Source organism: Salminus brasiliensis, chromosome 3 (assembly GCF_030463535.1).
Source record: "Salminus brasiliensis chromosome 3, fSalBra1.hap2, whole genome shotgun sequence".
Taxonomy (NCBI): domain Eukaryota; kingdom Metazoa; phylum Chordata; class Actinopteri; order Characiformes; family Bryconidae; genus Salminus; species Salminus brasiliensis.
Window position 1 is genome coordinate 26,315,573 of NC_132880.1, and position 27,102 is coordinate 26,342,674.

A 27,102-nucleotide genomic window follows, 5' to 3' on the forward strand; every position below is an offset into this window, starting at 1 on the left:
AAAAGCAGTGACCCCCTCATTTTTGAATGAAAGAAATTATGTAAACATTACAGAACAATATAAAAAGGAACATACTTTAATTTGAACTCAATTGCAGACCCTGAGTCTTTCTCACTCTACCCATCTTTCACCAGTAACAGAGGGCTGCCCGCGGACATGCCAGGCTTCAAATAGGTACTACTAAACATGGATATCGACCGATTCTAATATATTTTAAAATGCCAAATATTGGCCCGATACACTGGAAGAAAATGTCAATAAAGTCAGCCAAATGTTTATCTGTTTCTGTGTGTGTTATAATAACACTGTGCATTAAAGAGCAGGATTAGTTTCACCCATAGACTGCTATTTCAAGCTGTTCCACCACAAGCCACATATCCTAAAAGTTTATGTATAAGGCAAGAATACTTTTCAGTTCTTACTAGAGCAAAAAAGTCTTGAGCAAAAGATTAAGTACAAGTGTAAGTACAAGTATAGGCCAAATATACTTTGCCATACAATGTTTAGTTACAACATATTCTTATAAACTACTATTCAGATACTCTATATTGTACTAAATAGTGATTTTTATTCAACATCTGCTGAACTTTATTTAATTAAACCAGTTTAATCACACTGTTAGTAATGAAACCTGCAGCTGATCAGTGTTTATTAAGCACTAACAGTATTCTCCATATTCCTAAAAAAGCATATTGTTATCACAATACGATAAAATTATGTCATATTGCCCAGACCTAGTTTCCACCTTAAAACAACATCTATTCATTTAGTATAGTAGTAGATATTTATGTATAAGTGAGTGTTTTTAGACTGTTTTACCCTGAAATGGGACAATACTGTCTTTAGTGTAACTAAACCTGCAGCAAGAGCCTGCCACAGGGTGGCACTGGAGTGAAGTAATTAACCCAGTTAAACACTGGTTTTCCAATCACTGCTTAAATCGTGTCACCTCAAACTAACTTTTTCACTAACAATATATGTCTGTGTTATTGTAACTTGTTCAATTTCAGGAGTGGATTAAACTATAATCTGAGCACAAAGCTATAATGAGCTTTAGAGCCAAATGGAAAGTGCCACAACCTAATGACTGTTTGCTAGTTCTAGCAAGTTCAGCTTAAGAGCATACCACAATATATGTAAAGAAGTCTCTACAACAATCCTAAAATATCCTCACACATCCTAGAAGTAGGTTTTGCTACAGTATGCAGGATGCATTACATGCATCTACAATCTAAATAAGACTGCATACATTTGACTTTCATGGAAGGTTTGCATAGAGGAACTCTCTGTCAAGTAAAAATATTGGGGCAGGGAGCGCTTCTGGAACAGTTTGCTTTGGACAGATGGATCCAAATTTTATATTTTTTGGACCATGCAACATGACAATGACTCAAAACATTCCAGTAAATCGACCAAAGAATGACTCAGAAGAAAGAAATGGAGAGTTCTGGAATCACCAAGTCAGATCTTAATACTATTGATATGCTGTGGAGTCATTCCCTGCTGAAGCCACGCCGCTTCTCTCCTCATAAACCACTACCATGCCAGAGCTAAGCACCAGGGCTGTGTCCTTACTGGAGGAGCCATCTGCAGGTGATGGCATCTGGATAATTGGGGCAAAGAGGTGCATCACCAGCAAGCTTTACAAGTGACTTACATGCAGTAAACTGTGTGGAAGGACAGCAGCAGAACAGAGAATGGCAGATCTCCCATCTGATCGCCTGAGTACTGATGGGCCAGCTGGACAATCAGGTTGATATCTTGTGTGTAATCCAAGTGGATTAGCCCTTATTTTAAAGCCTTATTCCAAATTTAACCACACTGATGGACACAACGATGAATCCTTACTGTTTTTCCAGTATTTTGGTTTGAATTAAAATAGGCCTACAAACAGATGGAGATATATGCATGGATGAAGAGTGAGTCTCTGCAGATAGATAAATGTGGCTGCATACATCAAACGGCAATGTCCACCTACCAAGGATTATAAAGTCCAGATTTGAAGACCTCTGACAGACCTGACCTAACTAACACATAAGCAATCACCATCTTCACAAATACTGATGGCATAATTCTGCATGTGGTCACTTTTTGCAAACATAAGCCACACTCAGCAGCAGAGAAAGTGGTAACTTGCTCTAACAGCCTTCACCATTAAGGCCGGGGAGCTACAGCACTATATAGATAATAAAAACACACAAATGAAATGCACTGATGTTGAATTTAGTCATTTCTCCCATATTGATGTTTCTCAACAAGTCCGCTGTGTCAGCTGTGCTGGTTCAATTACATACTAGTTCTTTTAGGTTTTAGAGAAAGAATGTGCACTGGTTAAGGCTGTAGAAATTTATATATATATTTGTGTGTGTTTATATATATAATATATTTTTTAATTATTTATTTATTTATTTTTTTGTACATTTCTAATACACTCAGCAATAATGGTGGTTCAGTTAAATGCAAGTGTATGTACAATATCTAATAATATAAGTCTACCTAAGAAAACTTTAAAACAAGTTGATTGGTTCATTTTTATACGGATGGTTGGTTATTGTTGATATTTTACTGCTTAATATCAAACTACACACTGTAGCAGCTACCTCAGATGGGACTTCACAATACTAGGTGAGACAAACTGCAACTTGCACGAATGTCTGTTCAAAATCAACGAAGAGAAATCTAGGCTTATGCATTTGGAGGTTTTTAGTTACTTTTCTCCCATTGTACCAAACGTCTACAGAGCTGTGATCTCCAAACCATGGTGTAGATCAAACCATGTCTTCTGTCTACATTACTCCCCAAACAGAATGATTGACGAATAGATAGACAGACAGACAGACGGACTGATAGATAGATAAATAGATAGATAGATAGACAGACAGACAGACGGATTGATAGATAGATAGATAGATAGATAGATAGATAGATAGATAGATAAATAGAAAGAAATGCATTGGTTCAGAGGGAATTGATTTGTGAAACTTGAGCTACATCTTGTGGTCCAAGGCTGGTACTACAAATGTGTTGTGGCAGAAGGTGAGAAGAATGGCACGCTGTGTTCTCTGCAGCAGGGAAAGTAAGCTGTGGTCTTAGAGGGGCTGGTGTCCAGCGCAGTTTGGTGATTTTCCTGCTCCAGACACTCCCACTAAATGAGGCAGCTACTGATCTGAATCAGGTGTGTTATAGCAGGAGAATCACTGACCTGTTCTGGAGTCCTCCAGCACTGGAGATCACCACCCCTGCTCTGAACAGCAAGCTCTTTTCATCTAGTGTACAGACTAACGGGAGTGCTGTAGGAATGGTATTAATGCTAAGACATGTTTTTATGTTTATTTAGATATGTAGCTCCCAGCTCACATGTCCATGTGGACCCTGTATGGACAGCCCACCTAGGAACCAGAATGCACAGTGCATATTGGGGCCCTAGATGTTGGACTTATGTGAGAATAAGATGGGCTGTAATGATGGGGCCCATTTGGAAAGCCCAACTGGATCACATTAAAAAACACAAGCATTAATTAAGGTTTGCAGTTAAAATAATAATCTATTATTATTTATAAAAAGTGATAGCATAGCTATTGTATATCCAGTGCACACCAAGCACCTGGCACAGCATAGCAATAGCTCAGCTGCGTATCAAGAGCATAGCAAAGACCTAGCAACTGCATAGCAACCACCAAGGACTATAGCAACCACCTACCAACTGTATAGCGACCACCTACTAGATCATGGCAAGTGCTTAGAAACAGCACAGCAACCACCTGCATGGCAATCATCTGGGACACCATAGCAACTGCTTAGCAACAGCATAGCAACTACCTAGTAGCAGTACTCTGCACAATGCACCTTTTCTTGTTGGGAATTCATTAGAATAGTAACACAATGTACACAATAGCATTACTGTACTGTACTGTAACAACGGTGCGCTGTGTTTAACCTCTGTCAGAACTATGAAGGCAGAACACACCTGAGCTTGATCCCACTGAGACTTACGAAGTAACCTTCGGGCAAGAGAAGAGAGCGACTGTAAATGAAGCAAAAGAAAGGATTCATTCTTCTCTGAGTTACATAACACACTTTACACATCACTCAGAGCGGACTCATACACATACTTCCCTGAACAGCCTGTCATTAATCTCCCTTCCTCACCAACCCCTCCCCATCCACCTCTCTCCCAGCGAGTGTGCTTTATGGCCTGAAATCTTTCATCACTGCAAAAAACACTGGCTGGTTCTCAAATGGTTCTTTGCATGTATGTCTTTAAAGTACTAAATATATGTATAGGGTTCTTAGACTCAATGAAACCCTGCTTGTTTTTTAAGTAGTTCTACTACCTAGATTTCAACATGTTTTCAACACATTTTCAATATGTTTCATTCAAATGGGTCTTTGAGTTGCCATGGTTCTAAACAGACCTATTGGCTTCTTCAAAAGGGTTCTGAAAAGGGTTCCATGGCTCATGATAGTGGAAGCGTTTTTTAACCATTAATTAAATATTTCTATTTAGAACGTAAAGGTTTTCCACTAAAGCAAAGAGTCCTTTAACAAGGACAGTTTAAGCATCCAAATGTTTTTGTTTGTTTGTCGGTTGTATTTCCATGATTTTATTTACAATCATTGCCTTTAAAAGAAGTAAGCTAGAAGAGCCATTTTTAAAGGAGTGTAAGATCACACAGTGCGCGATCTCTAGACTATTGCCATAATCTCTCTCTGTTTCGATTTCAACACCACCAAAGAAATAAAACTTACAGCTTACAGACTGGTTTAGTTTTTTTAGTTTTAGTTATCAATGTTTCATTAATGTTAAATCAAAAAAGCTGTAAATATGACATAATTTATGGCTGAAATAAAAATGAGTAGCTTAATAGATATTGAAACTGCCTTTATGGTAGACCTCATAAAAATTTAGAAATCAACCTTGTACATCCACAGATGTCTAAAACAGATCAAGATCAGACATTCAGATGTAAAATCTGTATTTTCTAAGATATACCAAGTAAAAAAAGAATCATATGTTGATTTAGTTTTACAATAACAATATTATACATAGAAATCACCCCAAAGACCCTTTTTGACTTCAAAGATTTGTAAGAGTAAGAGTTCAGATTTATCTACATGGCCATGCTGCAGATTCACATCTTTTTATTGACACTGAAGCTTGTGTACATGTGTCAAAAGCAGCTCAGTCACCTTGAATGCATGCCGATTACCTAGAAGGTGTTCAAACAGTGCTCTTAGTACAAACACCAGCAAAACTGACGGGTTTGGCAATGACACGCAGAATCAATGAACAGCAAGTTGAACAGTTTGTCTGTTAGCAGATATGTTTTGGGAATGGTGTACAGGGACAGGGATGCATCACATTGCACACCATAGTTAATGCATATTTTAAATAATAATAAGTACAACAGCAAGATCTGCAAAGTGATCTGGGTGCTTGTCAAATATTCACAAAATTATTCATATTAATGTGTGAAATCCTGTAATTTCAACACCAACAATGTGAACATGAGACAGCATTCTTCATTTCTTTAATCAACCCAGTCATCAAGACACACTCAAGTGCAGTGTGTTTACCTAATGCATATACATGCAGTGGATTGTCAAGTTTCAGGCTTCAGCCCTTTTGGGCCCAAGGGCCCTGGTGATCAGAAACCCCTGGGAGCTGACCCTAATGGTCTGGTTGGTAATCCATCCCAGTATAGATGCCTGGTTGAGAGCGTTTTATAATACATACCATTGATATAGTAGGCTCATGGTTTCCAATGAGGCCAACTGCCTACATTTGTAAAACTGGCTGAGGACATCACACGTGAACCACAGAAGGAGCTGTCTGAGATATATTTGCTGTGGGAGGAGGAGGAAAGCTCAGAGGATCCTACTCATTCTCTTTTTGTTGAATTTGGTCTGCTCCCCTCCGGGTACCTAGAGCGACACACCCACACACCCACTTTTGGATTGTCTTTAATGAATACCTGGAGTGTTTGGAGCTGGTGTGTGTCCCCTTGTTGTATGTGTTTAGTATATTATATGTTTTAATTTAATATTTTATTCCTACTCTGCTACTGTGCAACCTGGTGGTGGTGAAGCCAATAGCAAATTTCCCAGTAAAATCAATAAAGATTCTATATTCTATCCTATTCAGTTTTTTAGGTTCTTTTTAGGACACAAACAATGTTATAGTAAGAAATTCAAAAATTTTGTAAAATACGTAGCGTTACTGACCAAGATACAGTAAAAACAGAACATTTTCATTGATTTGGGGAGTGAATAATAAAATACTCAGATGACAAGTTTAATCAGTTCTATGCTCCGGACATTGCTGTTGTTGATGATATTGCTGAAGCTTGTGCCTTCACTTTCCCTCATTAGGTTAGCTCTAGAGCATCTCTACTGCTTTTATAAGATGCAAAGCACGTGTCATATAAACCTGATTCTGGTTGTTTACAGAGTACGTTTCCTCATGTTCCTTTCAAATGAAGTTGCTTTCTGTGGCATACTAGAGTATGTGTACTCATACAATGGTGTAACTGGCATGAATAGGTGAGCTATAGTTTGTAGGAGAAATGAAAGATCTTTGCTGCGTAACAGAAATCACACATGCACAACAACAGCATCACTGAAACAGACTCTTTATTTTGCTCAGCGGACTACATTCTGTTTTCTCTTTACTTCAGAGGAGCGAGTTCCAGGGGCTTCACTTGCGAGTGATGGAAGTTGAGGAAGAGGAGGAGACCACTTTTCCATCCACCACTTCCTCCACCACGGTGATCACTGCTGCTTTGGTGCTGGTGCTGGTGTTGGCAGAAATGGAAGCGCTGGGAGGACGCAAAGAGAAAGAGCTTCAGTTAGGTTTCGTTATGTTAGACAGCAGGTTATGCTTTTTTATGGTTTTTAAGGTTAGACATACCTGCCGCTGGCCTCTGCGTCCAGCAGTCTCCTGTACTCGGCGATCTCCATCTCCAGTCTGGTCTTGATGTCCAGCAGCATTTGGTACTCTTGACCCTGGCGCTCCAGATTAGCACGGAGCTGCACCAGTTGCTCTTCCAGATTGCTTACCTGCAGAATAGCAAGTTTGTACAACATGTAAAGTCACATAATCTCCTATAAACAGAAACTGTATGAGTATGAGATGCTCTGCAAACCTCACCTGCCCTTGGTATCCTGACAGCTTCATGGAGTAACGTGCCTGAGTTTCAGCCAGAGTGTTCTCCATGGAGGCTTTCTGTGGTAAGGAGAGGTGGTTCAAATTTACAGCGTGAGAACTATGCTCTGTAGCATGATTCTACATCGAACCGTAACAAAAGGCTAAAATTCTCTTTGGATAGGTGGTAACCTTCTAAGATAGTATACAAAAGGACTTTCAGTCTATATTGATTGGCTTGGTTGTTTTAATTTACTCACTTTCTTTTCACTTATCTCTTTTCTACATCTTAGAACTGTTTCTGAGCTCTACCAGTGATCATAGGAGGCCTCATGCCTTTCGTTTCACTAATGTAAATCTCCTCTGTTCTCCTAGGTTCAGGTACCTAAGTCACCTCCCCACAGTCAATATTTTTAATCTACATTAAAAACATATTTGTCCTCTCAGACTTTTGGAACAGTCATCATCAGTCATTTGTGTGGTCTCACCATGGCTAACAGAGACTGGAGCTCGATCTCCAGAGACTGCGACGTGCTCTTCACTGTGTTGACCTCTGTTTTAGATGTCTGGAGGCTCTCTGTGCTCACAGCAACCTCCTGCTTCAGGGTCTCAGACTGTTTGGCAGAAGACAGAAAAGAGTTAAGGAGGCATTGATTTCTTTTGATATGTGATCATATGGTATTAGTATAATATATTATGTGATGTGTACAGTATTGTCTTTAAAATATTTTTTTAACAGATGTTTTATTTATTACTATCAAATGCATGACGAAACCACAGTAATAAATGCAGATGCAGATGCAGGGTTAATACTTTGTATGGGACATTTCAATAATATGTCGGAGGAACTGACCTTGGCCTGGAACCAGGTCTCCAGCTCTCTCTGGCTCTTGGCAGCGACGACCTCATAGTGCTCGCGAATGTCTTCCATAATTTTGGTCAGGTCTTCCTGTGGTGCAGCATCCACCTCAACATGGATCTGTCCACTCATCTGAGTACGCATGGTTACCAGCTCCTGGAGACAGGTAATGTAAGATTAAGATTAATACAGTGCTTATATCTTTAAAAAAATGTCCACATACATACAGAAATGGCAAAGGAACTGATGTGTAAAAAGGACATTACTGGACCCTTCTTTTTCTTTTCAGAATGTCTAACCATGTTCTAGACGTAATATGCATCGATATAAGAGTCTACGAATATGGATTTAGCATTATTTGCTTGGAATAGTTCATCACCTCCTCATGGTTCTTTTTCAGGAAGACCAGCTCCTCTTTCAGACCTTCGATTTGCATGGTCAGGTCTGTCTTGGTCAGGTTCAGCTCATCCAGCAACCTCTTCAGCCCAGCAATATCGGCCTCCACAGACTGACGCATGGATAGCTCATTTTCGTACCTGAAAGAAGAAAAAGTATGTTGATTATTATAGTGCATTCTTCACATTCTGAATTCTTTTAATGCTCCCTCATCCTCTTCAAAACGTAAGTCTACGGTGACTTCTGTCTGGTTTCCTGAACAACACTTACTTTATCCTGAAGTCATCGGCTGCCAGGCTGGCATTGTCAATGCTAAGGTGAACGGTTCCTTTCAACTGGATGGCATCCAAGATCTGCGGACATCATCAAAATATATATATAAACCTTCGCCAGAAAAAAATGGTCTGGACTAAGTTTCCTAAAAGCTTTGCAGTATTAACATCCTCCTAACTGTTAGAATGAGAGTTTACTGTAATGTTTAATGTAATGTTTGCTCTACTATTAACCAATGATCTATGGACTTAGAGGCATTTCAGAAACCTAGCCCTAATTGGTCTGGAAGCTTCACATTTGCAAACATACAAAGCTAAATGTATTCTCGTAATTGCTGTAGGTGCATCACTAAGAATGTAATATTCAGGATTTCTTGCAAGGAGGAAAAGGTGATAGTGAACACATCCTAAACACAGATTGCATTGACAAAATTTCTGGTTATGGAAAGTAGAAAGTGCATATTTCATGTAAATGCCACAACAAGCTTAAGGACAGTTCTCAATATGATGAGACACTGCTTTTTTTCACAAAGACACTAAACTTGAAACTAAACTGTCTGGTAAAATGTCTAGTTTTACAGTGAAGCAAAAACCAGAGGTGGAGTAAAACGTAATAATGTGGTGTTGAAAAGTTCAATGAGAAGCATAAGTATATGGTTGCAGAAATAGTAACATTCAATTAGAATAAATAGAAGTTTTAGCAGATCAGAATTTGTAAAATTCAATCAGCAGCATAAGTATTAAGACCAAAACGTGTAAAAATAAGTATTGGAACGTATTTTTCAATTGCAATTGAATTAATTAATTATATCAAACCAAGATTTTACTAAAGTTTGAATTTAAGTTATTTACTTTGGCCTGGAGTTCAGAGATGGTACCGAAGAAGGCGGTTTGATCACGTGCGACAGGTGAGGTTTTGGACTCCAGGAACTGGCGGATCTTCAGCTCCAGCTCGGCATTGGCCTTCTCCAAGGAGCGCACCTTCTCCAGGTAGGAGGCCAGGCGGTCGTTAAGATTCTGCATGGTGAACTTCTCATTGCCAAGGATGCTGCTGTCTGCTGCGCCAGCCGCACCAGCACCAAAGCCACCACCAAAACCAGCACCAGCACCAGCACCAAAGCCACCTCCAAAACCGGCACCTGCACCAAAACCACCACCAGAGCCAAAGCCAAAGCCTCCAGCGGAGCTGCCCAAGGACACAGAGCGCGAAGCCTGGGAGATGCGAACTCCAGAGCCTCCAGCTCCTCCATAGACACTTCCGGCCCTCATGGCGCTGATCCGGCTTCCTCCTCCCCCGATGGACATACGGGAAGCTCCTCCTGCTCCTCCAGAGAGGGAGCCTGCAGATACAAAGCTGCTGCGGGTGGAGAGTATGGTGGTCATGGTTGATGGAGGCTTTCTGCTTATCTCTGCTCTGAAGAGAGTAAGTGGGGAAGACAGATTCAACCTCCTTTTATATGCTGGTCTGTACGCCCAACCATCTAAACCGAGGTGGTACCTATGGACACAAGTTTCATTTGCATATTATGAAACTGCAGAACTGCTGACACTGCAGAACTCTATCAGCACATATGATCATTTTTGGTATGAGGTCAAGCTTTCAGGCTAGTTTTTATGACACGATGATTGACAGTGGAAGAGTCTCTCTCAGGCAATCACCTGGTTCTGTGTGCACTTGATACACTGTACCAGCTTTCATTCTCAAGGCTCTTTCCTTCAGGTCCTAAATTCCTTAAGCTTGAGGACAGTTCTCAGCATGAAGAGACCCTGTTTTTTCTCACAAAGAGACTGTTAAACTGAGAAACCCTTTGGCGAAATTTCAAGTTTTAAAGCAAACACTGCAAGAAGCCTAAGTGAAGTAAGACTTAAGAAACTAAATGAGAGTAATAGCTGGTTACACTAGTAAAAAAATAAACAAGAACCATGAGTATTAGGAGGTAACAATGTAAAAAAATCAGTAAGATGCAAAAGTATCAGAAGGTACAATTATGCAAATTCACTAAGAATCATCCAAGTTAGAATTGGTTGAACTCATTGAGATAGATTGAGAGATTAGATTTGTAAATCCCAATACGAAACAAAAGTACAAGGAGGTGAAATTGGGGTTTCAATGAGATGCATAGATATTGGAGGGTAAAAGTGGTAAAAATCAATGACAAGCAAAAAGTATTGGAAATAAAACTGGTCACATTTAATTTAATGAGAATATTGGGAGGTAAACCTGAGTCGAAGCAGGAGTATTGGGTGGTATAATTGGCAAAATTTAGTAAAAAGCATGGGTATCGAGAGGTAAAATAGGTCAAATTCAATAAGAAGCTTTGGGAGGTACAATTGGTCAAACTCCATTAGGGTCTTTAGTATTGGGAGGTAAATTGAATAGAATTTATTAATAAGAATAACTATTAGGAGGAAAAAATATTTAATGTTGTTTTTAGAGAATATTAATTAAAATTGTATGTTATAATGTATTTCAGTATAAATGACTAATTATGCAAGTACATAATGACTTTTGAGATATTGCGTTTCATGTAGTTTACAGGGACAGTTATGTTTCATCTCCTAGTTTCAGCTGATCAGACGTATTTAGACATGTGAGCAACTGATATTCTAATTGCTGATTAGTGTTTAATGGAGCCATAATTACAAACATTCTGTACTGTACCTGGTCATTGTCATTATAACATTGTAATATTGCATTATCCAGTAGCCTACTCTGTCATACAGTTACAATTTTTCTTTTAAGATGTTCTGGGCAGTAACATTCACTTTCCAAACAAACATTCATATTGCAGTTCCACACTTCCACACTCAGCACATTGAGTATGGTACATTGAATTTCACTTAAAAGAACACCTGGCATAACCAAAACAGAGCTGTAAAACAGAACATTTCAGAAACTCTGGTGGCTCATTTTAAACCTCCCAAATTTACATACATTAGCAGCTAAAGTTGTGACACAGAAAAAGGCCTTTTGGGAAAACACAGTGTTTTTGATACTTACCTTTTTTTCATCATCACTAGACTCTGGTAGCTGCCAGGATCTGTAAAAGGGTAGCTTTAATTCTGTGAAACTTGTGGGTGCTAGGCTAAATGCTAACCTTAGCTCATGGATGCACCACTAGTTGAAAACGCTGTTTATCCAAGCTGTGTTCAGAGAAAGTGCTAATTAGAGAAAGCTCTGTTTGGAGAAGCACAGCCATGGAAAGTGTCCTCTTGGTGAAACACAGATGACAACCATGGAAAGCTTCCCTCAGAGAAGCTCAGGCAGGAAAAGTGTCCCCTGGTCAAGAACAGTCAACAGCTGGGAAAGGTCCCTCTTGGGGCAGCGCTGTGGGTACCTAGCTGGGTTATCCTTTTGATTATTCACCAGGAGGACAGACATATTCTCCAGTAAGACTTGTAATTACAAAAAAAAATTACAATGTTCTTATTACAGTGCCAGACTAGGCCATGTGGCTCTTGTGAGCCACCGCAGTGCCATTAACTAGCAGAGCTCATCATTTTTCCCCCAATCCCATCATAAAAGCAAAATCAGCATGTTTTGTTATAATAACAATGTTTTTAATGGCTGTCCAAAACATCTGGGCATTTTCCATCCCACTTAAAGTCAGATTCTACTTATATATCACAGAACAACTTACATACAGAATACATGCTTTCTACACCACCTTTACGATTGTGGTATTTACTACAATCAAAATATAAATTGAATGGAATAAATATAATAAATACATTTTATACAAAACAAATATACTAATTCTTATTTAATTCAATGAAATGTACAGTTATTTATTTTTGGCAATTTTATGCTAATCAGTTACTAAGACAAATACATTTAATAAATGTCAGCATATTTACTTCCTAGGTTAAGACTGAAGTCCTTCCTTTTTTTTATTTCGTCTGAAGAGATCTAAAGAGATTAAGTCTTTTCTTTTTATTTAGTGTTTAAGCCAGTAGATGGGACAGATGAAGGGACTGAACTTCTTACTCAAGGGTGGGTGCCACACCTGTTTCCAGTGATTTTCAATTGCTTTGAGTGTGATGATGTGCACTGAATGTGGGCTGAAACATCACGTTTTAAACTGATGTTGATTTTTGACTGCTCCTTAGCTCGAGTTGGTTATTGTGAATGAACAGTAAGCCAGTTTGTCACACTTAAAAAAGGATTCTTTAGGGGTTCTAGTAAAGTCAGTAGCTATAGATCCAGATTGTATATAACATGAAAAAAAAAGATTATATGTTGTACTGACAAAGAGTTAATGGACTCCAAACAATGACAAACCATACAACTGTTTTTAAAAGTGTGATAGTGTGGGTTACTACTGAAGCTAATGAAATATATAAATAATAAATTAAAAACAATAAACAATCATGGTTGTCACTGTTCTGTCTAGACCCACAGCAATTTCTAACGGGTTCTTGTGTTCTGACTCTCAGCAAAAAGTAGTCTATATAGTTCAGAAAATGGATACTTGACTTGTAATGCTAAAGGTACCTTTTTAGTGCATTGTTGTGACAGGCAGTCATTGGAGTCACTGGAGCTGGTTCTTAATAATAGCTCTTTTAGCTGTTATAAACCACTGCCCTCTATTAAAGGACTCCTATATTGGAAAACTTAAATACATTAACCTAAAATCATAAGTAAAATGTTGCCATTCAGTCCCCCAGTCCCAGAGGTCCCATGCCTTAGTAAAAGTACAAATACTTTCAAATAAAGGTTGAAGTATGGTTTACATTTTTTTACTTAAGTAAATGTATAGGAGTACTTCTTAATGTACTTAAGGCAAACAAGTAAACATAGTTCTTTTAAAAAATGTAATTCTGTAATTAATGTAATTAATAAATGATACATGTGAAAGTAATTTTTAAATGATGCATGTGTACACAGAATCATCTGTATCATACAAATGACATTTGAATCTTTGTTTTTGATCTAATATAAACTAACATAATTAAAATACTACATTTGTACAGTTTTGAATTCAGCTGATGGATGGTAAATGTGGTTATACATTGCATTCTCAGGTGTGATATCCTGAACATGTAATTAATACTAATAGTTTATTGCTGTTTATTGCTTTTGAATACATTTTTATTCTGTTTTGGTCCTTTTACCACCTCATTTTTGTCAAATCAAAAACATTTTAAAGTAGCAAAATATAAAATGATGACACCCATCTAAAATCAACACCACCTTCTCTTCTATTTAACATTTTAAGGTCAGAGCAGCTGTTTGCAGTTAATTACTGGGTTTAAGAGACTAGTGATAAAGATACAGTTTATCCAGAAAGCTGGTAATATGTTTGCCACTGTCAGTGTCATCCAATCAGATTTGGAAATCTGCTTCTCAGACTACTAAATACACCACTAACCATTAACCAATAACCCTACTAAACTGGTGAAACTGATAAGCAGGATTAATCAGTATTAAACACTGTTAGTTTACTAGAAATATTTGACTACAAAAAGTATAATGGTGGGAAAAACAGAAGATTCAACATAGTTTTATCAGACTGTTCAATTCAATAAAGCTCCTCAGTCTGATGGAGCAGGTTTGACTACACAACTCTAATAAACACTTTTTTTTAAACAAGACAGATAGTAATCTGGGCTACATAAAGGTATAAGGCTAAAGAACACAACTGCAGGCATGGTTTATTTGCAAATATCTGGAAACTGTAACAGATAAATTAACGCTATTACACACAGTCAGCACAGAGCTGTGGTTTGGCACAGGACTACATTGGCTCATTTCTGATGTCTTTGCTTTTTTTCTGCCAAGAACAACATCATTGATATACTCATTCAGCCACAATCTTGTCAGTGAGCTCATCTCTTAATAATATTTGCATTTAAGAACCTACGTTTGCAATTACACTTTCATACCAGCAGCATTTCTAGGCTGGTATATCTTTGAGGGCTTCCATGCAGTTTAATTTTAGTCATTAATATTAATTTGTAGTCACAATCATTAATTGGAAACATACATAAATAAAATATACAAAATGACAATCAACAAACAGTGTTATACTACCCCTATTAACCTACACCCACACCCATATCATCCCATCCCACCCTTTATAACACACTTCTATACCTTACGTCAGCATGTTTGCATTGTGGTCAGTGTAGTTTCAGGATAATAAGCCTTGGGATTTTAAGGGGTTAAGTGTTGCCAAAAAACATGTTGTTACATGGAACACAGGACGATAGTGAAGACCCTTCTCTCTGTGGGCAGGAAAGCGTTTTTCCTCCCGGAAGGTGGAAAACAAGGAGAAGCTTCTTCCCACAGGCTATCTGGGCCCTCAACCAAGACAAGTAGGACTATTCACATGCACACATACATAGCACAGGACCTTTTACGTACACACATACATACATGTAGTATCAGACATTCTACATTTAAAAACAGACTTTCTATTGTCATATTAATATTCATCTTACCACCATATTACTATTTATTATTAGCTACTTTATATTCTCTTGCTAATTGCACATACACTTTCTTGCACAATCTTGCACATCTGCACTTTATATTCAATATATTATTGCATCCTTATTCTTTTAGATAGATAGATAGATAGATAGATAGATCACTTTATTTATCCCACGGGGAAAGTCAGTTTTTACAGCAGCAAAATCAAACAAGAGAGCAGAATAATAAAGGCACTTAAAATAGTAGTAAGAAGTGGCAAATAGGAAACAGTAAACCTGACTATAAATACAGCTATATTAATAAATACAGCTATAATATACATAATATAACCAAATTATATAAATAAGAAGTACTAGAAAAAGTGATTGCAATGCAGTAATTACATTAATATAATGTAATATACAGAATGATATACAGAATTTACACTAGACTAGGCATTAAACTGCACATTAAAACTGTTTAAATATTTCCCCAATGGCTATGAAGAACGTGTTAGTGAATAGAACAGTTACTATGCTTATGTGAACTGTTACTGTTACTATGCACCACACTATATTATTGGAAGATATAGGTGCCTATGAAAACATGCCATGAAAAGATTAAAACGGTTGGTGCCATCTCATCCTTTTCCTTCAACTTCCATTCCATCAAACACATCAATGTCATTTTTTACATTAGCATAAATTATAATGTATACATGATTTAAGAATATGGTAATCTAATCTAATCTAATGACTTATTGTGTAGTGATATTATTGGGTTGCCTATAGGTTTTATAGGGTGTCTTGGTAATTTTTTAACAGGTTTATTCGACTTAAGTTGTGAGTCTTGTGAGTCTAAGGCAAGGAGGTACTGTATATAACGTTTTAATCCTATATATTTATCTCTACAAATTTCTATGAATACATTACTATATCTCCATATGCATGGGTTTTGCATTGTCATAACTACACTATTATTTAAGACACTTAATATGAAGGGGGACTGTTTAGTTTGATTCTATTGTATTGAATTAAGCAGATAAGGGGGCATTTACTTTTACTTTTTCCCTTCAATAAGTTAATTGATCATTTAATAATGAGCAATGAATTTAAAGACAGAGCAACAAACAGAAGGAATCAGATTGGCTTAAAAGTTTGTTTCATGTCATTTACAGAGCGTGCTTAACCCTTGAATTTCTCTCTTTTATAGTAATGCAGTAGGACAGATTGTGATCTGGTGGTACGCTGGGAGCAATTAAGGGCTGCAAGGCTTGGTATGTAGCTGGATTGTGTTCGGACCTGCACAGCCTGGGGCTCCAAGGGCGGCTCTGCTGACAAGATTCAGATTTGTTGCTGTGAGTTTTACCCTGAAGCCTAAAACTAAACATACACTTTTTAACCCTGAGACTAAAAGCCTGCTTGCGCAATAAAAGGTCATAGCTTTATGACTCTTTCTATGATTTACTACGCTGTCATTGACTGATACATATTGGATTAATGTTGTTACATTATATTATTCATATCTATCTCTATTATCAATGTTTTAGCTTTTTCAGTAGTATACTAGACTACTGGACGACCTAAAACCACAGCTGAGAGAGAAGACCTTGACTAGAACTGTAACCTGTCTTAGCTTCATTGCTTTGGCTGCCTGCTTCTTTTACTGTTTCTTAAATCTCTTAATGGCTTAGCACCAATACATTTGAATATTAATGCAATATTAATAATAATTTAAACATTTTAGATTATAGATAACCTGTACATTTAAAGTGCAATGTTGTGAATAGAGAGTATGTATAGTGTATGTATTGTGTGTGTGTATGTATAGAATATCTATAGTGTAGGTTAATTTGTATATATTTTGTATTTTGATTTTGTAAATATCTGTGTTGCACTACCGTGAGGGATGATGCACCTACGTTTTTCACTCACCTTTACACCTGTGTAATGCAATATGACAATAATCCTGATTTGATTGGATTTGTAATGCATTAAATCATTAATATCATCAAATGCTGCTTTGTAAAATATTGTCAGGATGAAGAACAGAAAAAGGGCAGAGCCCTTGTTCTTACACCTAACAATTTATATATTCATCAGTCAGACACCAACTATAATTTTAAAAAACATTTTGTTTGGTTTACAGTTAGTTAGTTCATCATTTTTTATTAGGGTTCCTAACATCAAAGGTGCAGAAACACTACTGTAAGGCACATACTAGCTTTCTCTTGGAATTGCTAGAATTTCTAAGGAGTTCGAGCATGTATTGCTGTAATGATATTGTTGTCTTTAAATTTTAAAAAATCATTTAAAAAAAATCATGCATTGCACAAACTTCACTTCAGTACAACCCCAAGTCTTGAGTCTGGATTCAACTAATTTTCACAAATATATTTTAGCACCACCAAGTTACCAATTAAAAACATGCATTGCACAAATCGTCCATATCTAGCTTTAACTCAGAAACATTTTGATGAACTGTTGCGAAACACGAGCACGTACACTGAGTGAGTTGTGTGCAGTGTTTAAATATTGGTGAAACCTGAATCAGTTTTTATGATGTCACATTTGAAACCTCACCATGCACCTTGAGAGATATATATCTCTGGGAATGGACTCTGTTATAGCCTTTGGAGGATGACAGACATCTGCCTCTAGGGAGCCTTACTCATATTTCACACTAAAACAAGTGAACCCCTTATGCTGTTTAACTCATACTGGGCTTGTAATGTCTCATCTATATCTTCTGAAATTGCTTTTTATTACATAAAACTAGTCTCTGGGTTTATATTCAATCATCCAAAAATTGACCATGCAACAATATCTACTAGCTCTGTTAGCAAATAATGGACAACAAGAATACCTTTGATTAGCACCACAAATGGAATACCCCCCCCAAAAAAACAAACAAACAAACAAACAAACAAAAATTCCAATAATTCCAGTTGTCAAATGTATGGTGCATTAGGTATAATTGTACTGATAAGCGCTGGGACCCCACACATTGCAGCTTGCGACTGTAATTCTTATTATTTCTGTTCTTATACAAATACAAATGTGCTATAATTCAGGAAATGAGAGCAAGGGGTGGATCCTGTCCCGACCTCCAAGAACTCCAAGGTAGGAGTTGTCAATAAAGTCCACCTGGATTTCTGAGCATCATCTAGCATCTCGCAGTTGCATCTAGCAGTTACTATACATGCTATAATATCTGTTGCCATGTTACACTGAAATAGGGCCAGAGCACATTACCGTATTAGATTTGTTATTACTCTTGGCAAATTCTGACTGTTGCAGGCAAAAGTCATTAGAACCTTCATGAATTAGTATTCTAGAAAACCTTCGGTTGGCTAACATCTTCACGTTCAGTAAACACCTGATAGAATCAATAGAATAGAGATAGAGATAGTTCAATAGAATCATCTATAACCAGAGCACTTTCATCAGGCTCTTTAGTGGGTGTCTCACTGAGTGGTGCAAACCTGTTAGACATGTGAATCAAAGATGAGTGATGCATGCATGGGAAAGTAGAAAATAGTTGCGACTATGCCACCAAACGCCACCTATTCCCTGTGCTCTGTTGGATGTGCTATCACTCCCTGGGGCACCCAGAGCTTTTTACAGCAAATTTGAACCTAGCTTGAGAACCCTGCTCTTCTTTTATGCATGTACCTGTAACTGTAAAAGTGTCTCCATCAAGGGAGAGAGTAAGAAAGTTTTTGCATAGTTATCACTACATTCATTGTATTTAGCTGAAGTTCTTGTCCAGAGCGACTTACAATGTTATTCGCATTAGAGAGGTGGGCCAAGGCAGTGTAAGGAGTCTTGCCTAAGGACTTATGTTACCGAAGCACAGCATAGTAACCCAGACCGGGAATCAAACTTTGTCTTCCACATGGTGTGGTTGCGCACTGGCAAGTAGTGGTCTTAACCATTGCGCCACAACAACCACATTTACACATTTACATTTACTGTGAACATATTTATTCATGCTTTCTCCAACACTATTACTAGCATGAATAAACATGTTCACAGCAATGTTCACAGAATGGGTATTTGTCGCTTTGTCTCTCATTGTGTTGTGAGTCTTTTCACCATGTTTATCTCTTGGACTGGATAAAACAGTTGTATTCATCTAAATGTATGATTTCAATACAATATGATGTGTGCAATACTATAACTATACGATACAGCTATACAACTATACTTCCACTGAGCAATTTGAAACAACTGGAGTAATTGTTTGCCTTTCTATGGCTTCCCTCACAAGTTTGAGGAATGGCCTTCTTTAGGCAGTGCCTGGTTGGTGTGGTTTTGATTTTTATTTTAGCAGCAACCTCTCGCACTAATTACTTTTTGCCTATATTTCTTTATATTGTATGTTCAACAAATTGTCTGTCAAAAGCTGTACAAACCTAGCATTCAACGTACCATTCGCTGATCCCACAGTTGACGTTGTTATACTCATTGTTAGACATTGTTAGCCCAACAACGGCCTTGTCTCAGACCGGAGACACAGACAGCGAGCCAGCCTACTTCTCACAAATTTCAGGTCGCTGGAGAACACTTTGAACGAACTGAGACAATTAAACTGAGACCGATTGTGGCCAGCTCATTGTGCTCATTGTGCCAACCACACAGCTGACTATAAGAACAAAGTCTGCAACTCAGTATCCACAGACGCCTCATTTTCTGCTGAACTGAACACTAGCTATGCTGGCTTTGAGACAACTTCTCAAGTGCAGCTAACTACAGCAGTGGTGAAGAGAGCGGGTCTCAACTCGGACAGCGGATGGCCCAGATGGAATCCCAGGTAGAGTCCTAAAAGCATTGTCCAACCAGCTGGCTGCAACCTTTACGGACATCTTCAACATCTCCCTGACACAGTCTACCGGTCCTGCCTGCTTTAAAGCCACGATCATCATCCCAGTTCCAAAGAAACCCACCCTCTCTTGCCTGAACGACTACTGTCCCATCGCTCTCACACTCATTGTGATAAAGTGCTTTGAGATGCTGATCTTAGCTCACATAAATGGCAGTCTTCCAATCACTCTGGACCCTCGTCAGTATGCCCACCGTGCTATAACAGAGCTATTGATGATGCATTTCCCTGGCAATGCACTCTGCACTCAACAACCTGAAGAGAACTAACACTTATGTCAGAAGGCTGTTTGTTGACTTCAGCTCTGCCTTTAAACTGTAGAGGGGAATTCCAAACTTAATTCCCTCAGAATAAGTTACAAACTCTGTAACTAGATCATGGACTTCCTTGCCGACAGAACAAGGTCTGTTAAAATGGGTGGCCACACCTCCCCCACCCTCACACTCAGCACTAGATGCCCACAAGGCTGTGTTCTCTCACCCATGCTCTATAATCTGTACAACTACATTACAAAACACAGCTCCAACACCATCATCAAGTTTGCAATGACACAACAATAATCTGCAACTTCAACAAAGATTAGGGACCATACAGGGAGGAAGAAAAGCTTCTTGCAGAGTGGTGCACTGACAACAACTGATCCCTCAATGTCAGCTAAACCAAGGAGCTGAGCATGGAGAAGACAAAGGTGGAGAGAGTGAGCAGCTTCAAGAAAAGGTAAACTTTTATAATGACTCCCAAGGAGAGGCTGATTGTAGGCCAGCTGTGTCCTTCCTAGGTCATTGTCTTTCATTTATGTACACTTGGAGTTTCTAATGCACAGGAGCACAAGAGTTCAATTCTTATGCAACCAGCATTTTTAGTCAGTAATTATCAGAGAGGATTAACATAAACTCAATGAGACTTTAAATAAATTAATTTTCAGAGTCAGTCTCTTTTATATAAAGTTTGATAGCACATCATCTCATCATATCATATATGATGAGGTAATTTTTAGTTCAGGTTGAATATTAAGATTAAGCTAGAATATTAAGTGAGTTGGGCAACACTTTGTAAATAAGTTTGAAACATTTTTTGGAGCAATATACTGTATATACCACACCTTTTTCATTTTTTTTATCAATTGTTTTCAAATAAAGTTATTAAAAACAATTATGCTAAATGTGAGGTTTCAATTGTATAGTAATAATTATATTTACCATGATGAGTTTTTCTTAGCAGGCCTTAGCAGGTCTTTCTATATAACCTAATTACTGTAATAAAGGTAAACTACTGATTTGATTTAGATTTGGACATAAACACAAAATCCACTAAAATGTGTAATTCTGATAATTTGAAGCCAGTTGTGTGTTATGTGGACATAAATCAGTTCTCACAATATATAATTGTTCACTAATTTTGAGTTAAATTACTTTGTAGTGCCTAAACTAAGAATTTAAGTATTATTCTGATAAAATATGTGCAGCTCCTTTCATTTCTTAATGATGAACCTTTTATTTCTTAATGATGAATTTAACTGAACTCCAGGGGATGCAAAAAAAGTTTAAATTGAATCCATTATTAATGGAAGGAACTGTATATGTACACATATGTAAATCTGCCTAGAGCAGGCTGTCCTCTTTAACTGAGTGATCGTGCAAGAAGGGGACTAGTGAGAGAAGCCACCACAACACCTGAGTAACCAGTAACTAGCACCTAACTCTGTTGAATCAGGTCAGTCAATTTATATTGATTATGATTCCGTTTATAAAAGCAGCAAAAGGGGAAAGCATCCATTGGGGTGAATACTTTTATAGGGACTATATATGTAAGTAACCATAAGACATTTTAACCATAGAAATTCTTACAAACCCCTGACATTTATTACATATTTTTAATAAACCTAAACATATCAGGTAAACTGTACAAACCTGTACAAACAGTAATAGTCAATATAAAAGTCTCTCAAAATGGCTCAAATAAAATCTTACTAACTTACTTACTTACTAACATACTAACTTACTTTAAAAGTTATAACAGATTTAGTTTTCTTCATTTTTGCTGTTTTGGTGAAAGGTTTTGGTCCAACAACAACCCTATGTATGATGTAAGAAAATGCCATGCATTATAAAATACAACACATTGAGTCAGCTGTACAACTGTGTCAGACCTGCAGAACTTGCTTTCTCACTATCAGACTGAAGGTGGCAGCAGAGAGCTTTTCAGGGGAGAGACATCTTCAACTTCAATCTTCAATTCAACTTTCTTTTCCATTAGGGTTTCTGTTACATACAAGAATTACATATATGCCATATTGCCAGTTTGGCAAAATGCTACACTAAACATCCAAGTACACCCCTTGAAATAAAGATTTGTTTCTTAGGGTACAAACAGTGTGGGTGTACCCTTAGAGGTATAACATGGTTGTTAGGGTTTAAGGTTAGGGATATCTGCACCTTTTCCCAGCTGAGCTGTCTATAGTAGAACTATAAAATAATAGTCTGGAGGCAGTCAGAATGCACAGGAGTCCCTCTCTAATGGTGCTTTCCCATTGAGAAGTACCAATTCAAATCTGGAAATATCTTTACTTTGAAAAGAATATAAATAAAAGTACAAAAGGAAAGCTAAGCATAGAATATTCAAAAACTATCTTTTGAGCTGTTTATCTAAGGATTTATTTTAATCTGATAAATACAATTAAATAATTTAAGGTGATCTAGAATTTACTCTGGGTAGTTAAATAATGGGCTCCCTCTTTAATGGTGCTTTTCCACTGGGAAGTGCTAATTTAGATCCAGTCTCAGATCTTTACTTTGGTATAGTACCCATGTCCCTTTATTTATTGCAAAACCATAGCCTTGAATGTATGAAGGATTTTGTAGCACTGTGAGCCTCCGTGCAGGGCAATACACTTTTTTTTACATTTGACATCCATCATTGTTCATCATTTAACTAAATTGCTTTTAACAGCTGAGGACTCAAGTCAAGTCAGGTGGCTTTTATTGTCATTTCAGCTCTGTACAAGTACACAGTGAAATGAAATTACGTTTTTTTCCAGAACAAGGGTGCAACAAAACGAGGACAAAACAATACAGCACAGGACAGACTGCAGAAAATACAACAAGTGCAAGACAGTACAATAAATACAATAAATACGTATTGTGTGTTAGGCGCATAGAAATTTTATATGTAGGTATTGATATTAAGGTGCATAGAAATTTAACATGCTGTGACATTATATGCAGACAGCATACAACGCACCTGAAACACAGCAGGTACTGAGACAGTAAAGTGTGGAACGTATAAATAAGATAAATAAGATGCAGACAGGTTAAAATGCTATGGGTTGTGGGGGTGGGGGAGGGGTTTAGTTCAGTCTCTGTTGTTTAAAAGTCTGACTGCTTGTGGGACAGAGCAATTGCAGAACCGTGCAGTGACAGCACGGATTTACCTGTACCTCCTGCTAGATGGCAGCAGTGAAAAAAGTCCATGTGAAGGATGAGTCATGTGGGGTCCTTCACAATGCTGATGGCCTTACGGGTGCAGCGTGTGGTGTGAATGTCTGTGACAGAGAGGAGAGAGACCCCTATGATCTTCTCAGCTGTCCTCACTATTCGCTGTAGGATCTCACGGCCTGCGGCATTGCAATTCCCAAACCAGGCGATAATGCAGCTGCTCAGTCCCTCTGTAGAACATGGAGAGTATTGGAGGAGGAAGATGAGCTTTCCTCAGGAACCACGTGAGGTTCTCTGTGATGTGGACACAGAGGAACTTAGTGCTCTGGACGATTTCCACAGCCATTGATGTTCAGGGGGGCGTGGTCGCCTCACACTCTTCTGAAGTAAACAACCATCTCTTTAGTTTTGTCCACATTCAGAGACAAGCTCTTGGTACTGCACCAGTCTGTTAGCCGCCGCACCTCCTCTCTGTATGCTGTCTCGTTGTTCTTGGTGATGAGGCCTACTACTGACGTATCATCTGCCAATTTCACGATGTGATTCGTGTTGTACTTCACAGCACAGTTGTGAGTCAGCAGAGTGAACAGCAGTGGGCTTAGCACACAGCCCTGGGGGGCACCGGTACTCAGTATGGTGGTACTGGAGATGTTGTTGCCTATATTGACTGATTATGGTCTATTAGTCAGGAAATCCAGGACCCAGTTACAGAGGGAGGTGTTCACGCCTAGTGTTGAAATGCTACGCCTAGGAATGATGGTGTTGAAATGTTTAGTTACAGGTTATGTTTAAAAGAATAATGATGTTCTACTCAGCTCTTATATAGTGCTCTAAAAGTAGTTTTTCTGTTCAGAACAAAGTAAAAGGAAAAAGTGTACAAAGTAAACAAAGTAAAAGTCTATTTAGTTTGTATTCCTCACTGTCAAATCAGAGAGCCCCCTGTGCTGAGACTACTACTCTACTCGCACAACACATGTTAGAATTATAAGAACAGTTCCTTTTTCTCCATTGACTGCTTGTTCTGTTTCATGGCATGTTGAGAAATGAGCTGGAAAATCTGTTTAAACACAACACCAGTATGTACAGTAAATATGCAGCAGGAGTGGCAGCTTTTTGACTCGACAGCTGACTTGCAATGACTGTGTTTACCTACCAATGTCACGTATATCACGTTGGTCTAGCCTATGGTTAATGATGAGTGGCCATACTGTGCAAAAAGAAAAGCTAAGCAAAGACAATTAAAAAATACAATTGTATTTCATCTGATGAATACTGTAGATGGCTAAAATAATTCTAGGTACCAGAATTTACCTGGGTAGGTAAATAATGAGAGTTTCATAGAATTTATAGACACACTGTGCCTTTTCCTTCGCCAGTGCTGAAGCCGATATAGGTTTAAAAGATAATGCTTGCAGAGTGGCTTTTACTATCTCTTCTCTCCAACGTCCATTTCCTTAAGAACTGGACTAGCTCAGCTGACTACCAATCTAGAGCTAAGCACACATTAGAAGGGAAAGTGTTGCATGTGAGAGCCCAAATACACTCTCTTCAGCAAGCTTTTTTGCATACTGCTCCAAGAGGATACCTAGAGAACACCCTAAAAGGAAAATCAGTTTTATTCCAACCCAAAATACTGGGCAACCAAAATCATCTTCTATTTATATATCAAAGAACAACTTAAAGTAAATGAATTCTATGGTACCGTAAATAAAATCAGACCATGCTGTTTCCATTTATTTCACAGTCTCAGAAGTGTTCATTTTAAATTCTTTACAGTCTCATTTTAATAACTACAGTCTTGTTCAAAGTCTGAGTGAGGTTGCCGTGTGACAAGTTTCTACAGAACTTGTGTTCAGCCACCTGTGCAGTGCACATCCACACCCACTTTATCAGCTTATCAGCTAACTACGTTGAACAGAGGACATCATGGCACCTGCGTTTTTTTTTTTTTATTCCAGCTGGATGCCGTGTCACAAACATGCAAGAACAAAAACAGATGGTTAAGCCCTCTGGCAGAGGACTATACAATCTAAACACTCTCAGAAAAAAAAGGACCAAACTGTGACTGGGGTGGTACCATTATTGATATGTCTTCATGTTGGGTAATCTAAGGTTACATTTACACAGCAAATAAAGTGGCCTAATCCCATTGGGCTGTTCACACTGTCTTTTTAATGCGACCCATATTCAACATTCAGCTGAACAGTTCACGCTCATCATTTATGAGGTCTGTCACTCTGTCACTGCTGTCCACCATTTTCTCTTCTCTTCAGAGAAATGTCGAGTTGGATTGGCATAAAAGTCGTATGAACTTGCATTGCCACATATCAGATATCAGATTTCAGTATGACATATGAAAGTGGCCCAGACTGGAAGAGAAAACGTCTAATTCAGTGTTTGTCATTCACAAGGCCACACAGATAACACATCCATTTCACATATGCTAAAAAAGATCTGCTATGTAAGTGTAGCCTAATTGTACTAGATTCCAGGTCTTTTAGATTGAATTGCCTTCATGTCCTGATTCCAGGTTTTATTTAATTTTTTATTTATTCTATGAAACAGTTGTGAAAAATAACAAACACTCATAGCAAAAAAAGGTTTTGTATAAAGCTGAACTGAGTTCTTTGACTTTTAATAGTGGGACACCCACACATTACATCTACAGGAGCTTTTATTACATTCATAGACCTTAATATGGAGTTGGTCCCCCCTGTTAAAAACTCTGCAGTTATTGAATCAGCAGAGCGTTGGACACTTTTATGCACTATGTGCTTCAACACTCTGTAACTTTGCGTGTTCTGACACTTAGAGTCTGAGTTGCTGTCGTTCCTAAACACGTCCAATTTTCAATTATACCACTAATATCTAGGAAGGAAACATTTTTGTGAACTACTTGTTGCAACGGTGGCATCCTATTACAAAACCACGCTGGAATTTAGGGAGCTAACAACCCATTATTTCACTAATGTGTGTAAAGGCAGACTGCATGGCTAGGTTCTTGATTTTATAAATACATGGGTGGAATAAAGTCTTACCTTATCTTATATATGAAACTTAATGATTAATGATGTTAAACATTTTTCATAGTATCTTTAAAGACCCATAGACAACAGGTTTTCTGACATATGGTAGAACCATTTAACCAGGCAAAGATCCATTTAAACATTCAAAGGTTTGTTTGAGTTGTTTGGAGTTCTATATAGATCTGTGGGCTTTACTAAATAACCCTTGAGAATGCTGTTGGACACATGCAGTATGCTTTTTTATATTGCCTTGTTTCGTTTATCATTTTCCTAATTTTAGAATAACAGTGGAGGCATCAAAAATATTTAATAACACATATTGCTTTGTGCATTGATGAAAAAAATATTCTCGATTTTAGATTCTCTTTGCCCTGATGCAGCTTCAACACAATCTTGTGATTCCTTCCAACAGCTTGGCGAGGGGAACACCTTGAATGGTTTTTAACTGCTGAATACAGCATTTAACTATAAGTCTTTAGATTAAAATTCCTTGAATATTTTGAAAGATGTACATTCAGTGAAGTTGGTCCAGCATTTTAACTGATACTGTAGTGGCCTATTAATCAAGCAAGTCTGAGAAACAGACGGCGGACAACAGTTTATCATTTAACCTCTTTATTTTATTAAACTCTATGAGCACAGAAGATCGACTTCATAGGGCTTGAGGTCTTC

General features: G+C 37.9%; 1 protein-coding gene across 1 annotated transcript; it reads right to left on the bottom strand.

Annotated features, from left to right (window-relative positions):
- Positions 1-6,697: 6,697 nt before the first annotated feature.
- Positions 6,698-10,054, bottom strand: LOC140551928 (keratin, type I cytoskeletal 13-like). The gene is made up of 8 exons (XM_072675737.1): positions 9,524-10,054; positions 8,670-8,752; positions 8,383-8,539; positions 7,998-8,159; positions 7,633-7,758; positions 7,151-7,225; positions 6,911-7,059; positions 6,698-6,818 (listed from the first exon to the last, which is right to left on the bottom strand). The coding sequence occupies exons 1-8, from the start codon at positions 10,052-10,054 to the stop codon at positions 6,698-6,700; spliced, it is 1,404 nt and encodes a 467-aa protein (XP_072531838.1).
- Between the last annotated feature and the right edge of the window lie 17,048 nt (positions 10,055-27,102).

Bases quoted from the DNA above. Each gene is read 5' to 3' on its own strand.
- LOC140551928 (XM_072675737.1), bottom strand. From the start codon at position 10,054: ATGACCACCATACTCTCCACCCGCAGCAGCTTTGTATCTGCAGGCTCC. The intron at 8,753-9,523 runs GTAAATAACTTA...TGATGTCCGCAG, and splicing joins TCTCTGAACTCCAGGCCAAA to ATCTTGGATGCCATCCAGTT. The intron at 7,060-7,150 runs GTGAGGTTTGCA...GCTATTCTGCAG, and splicing joins TGTCAGGATACCAAGGGCAG to GTAAGCAATCTGGAAGAGCA.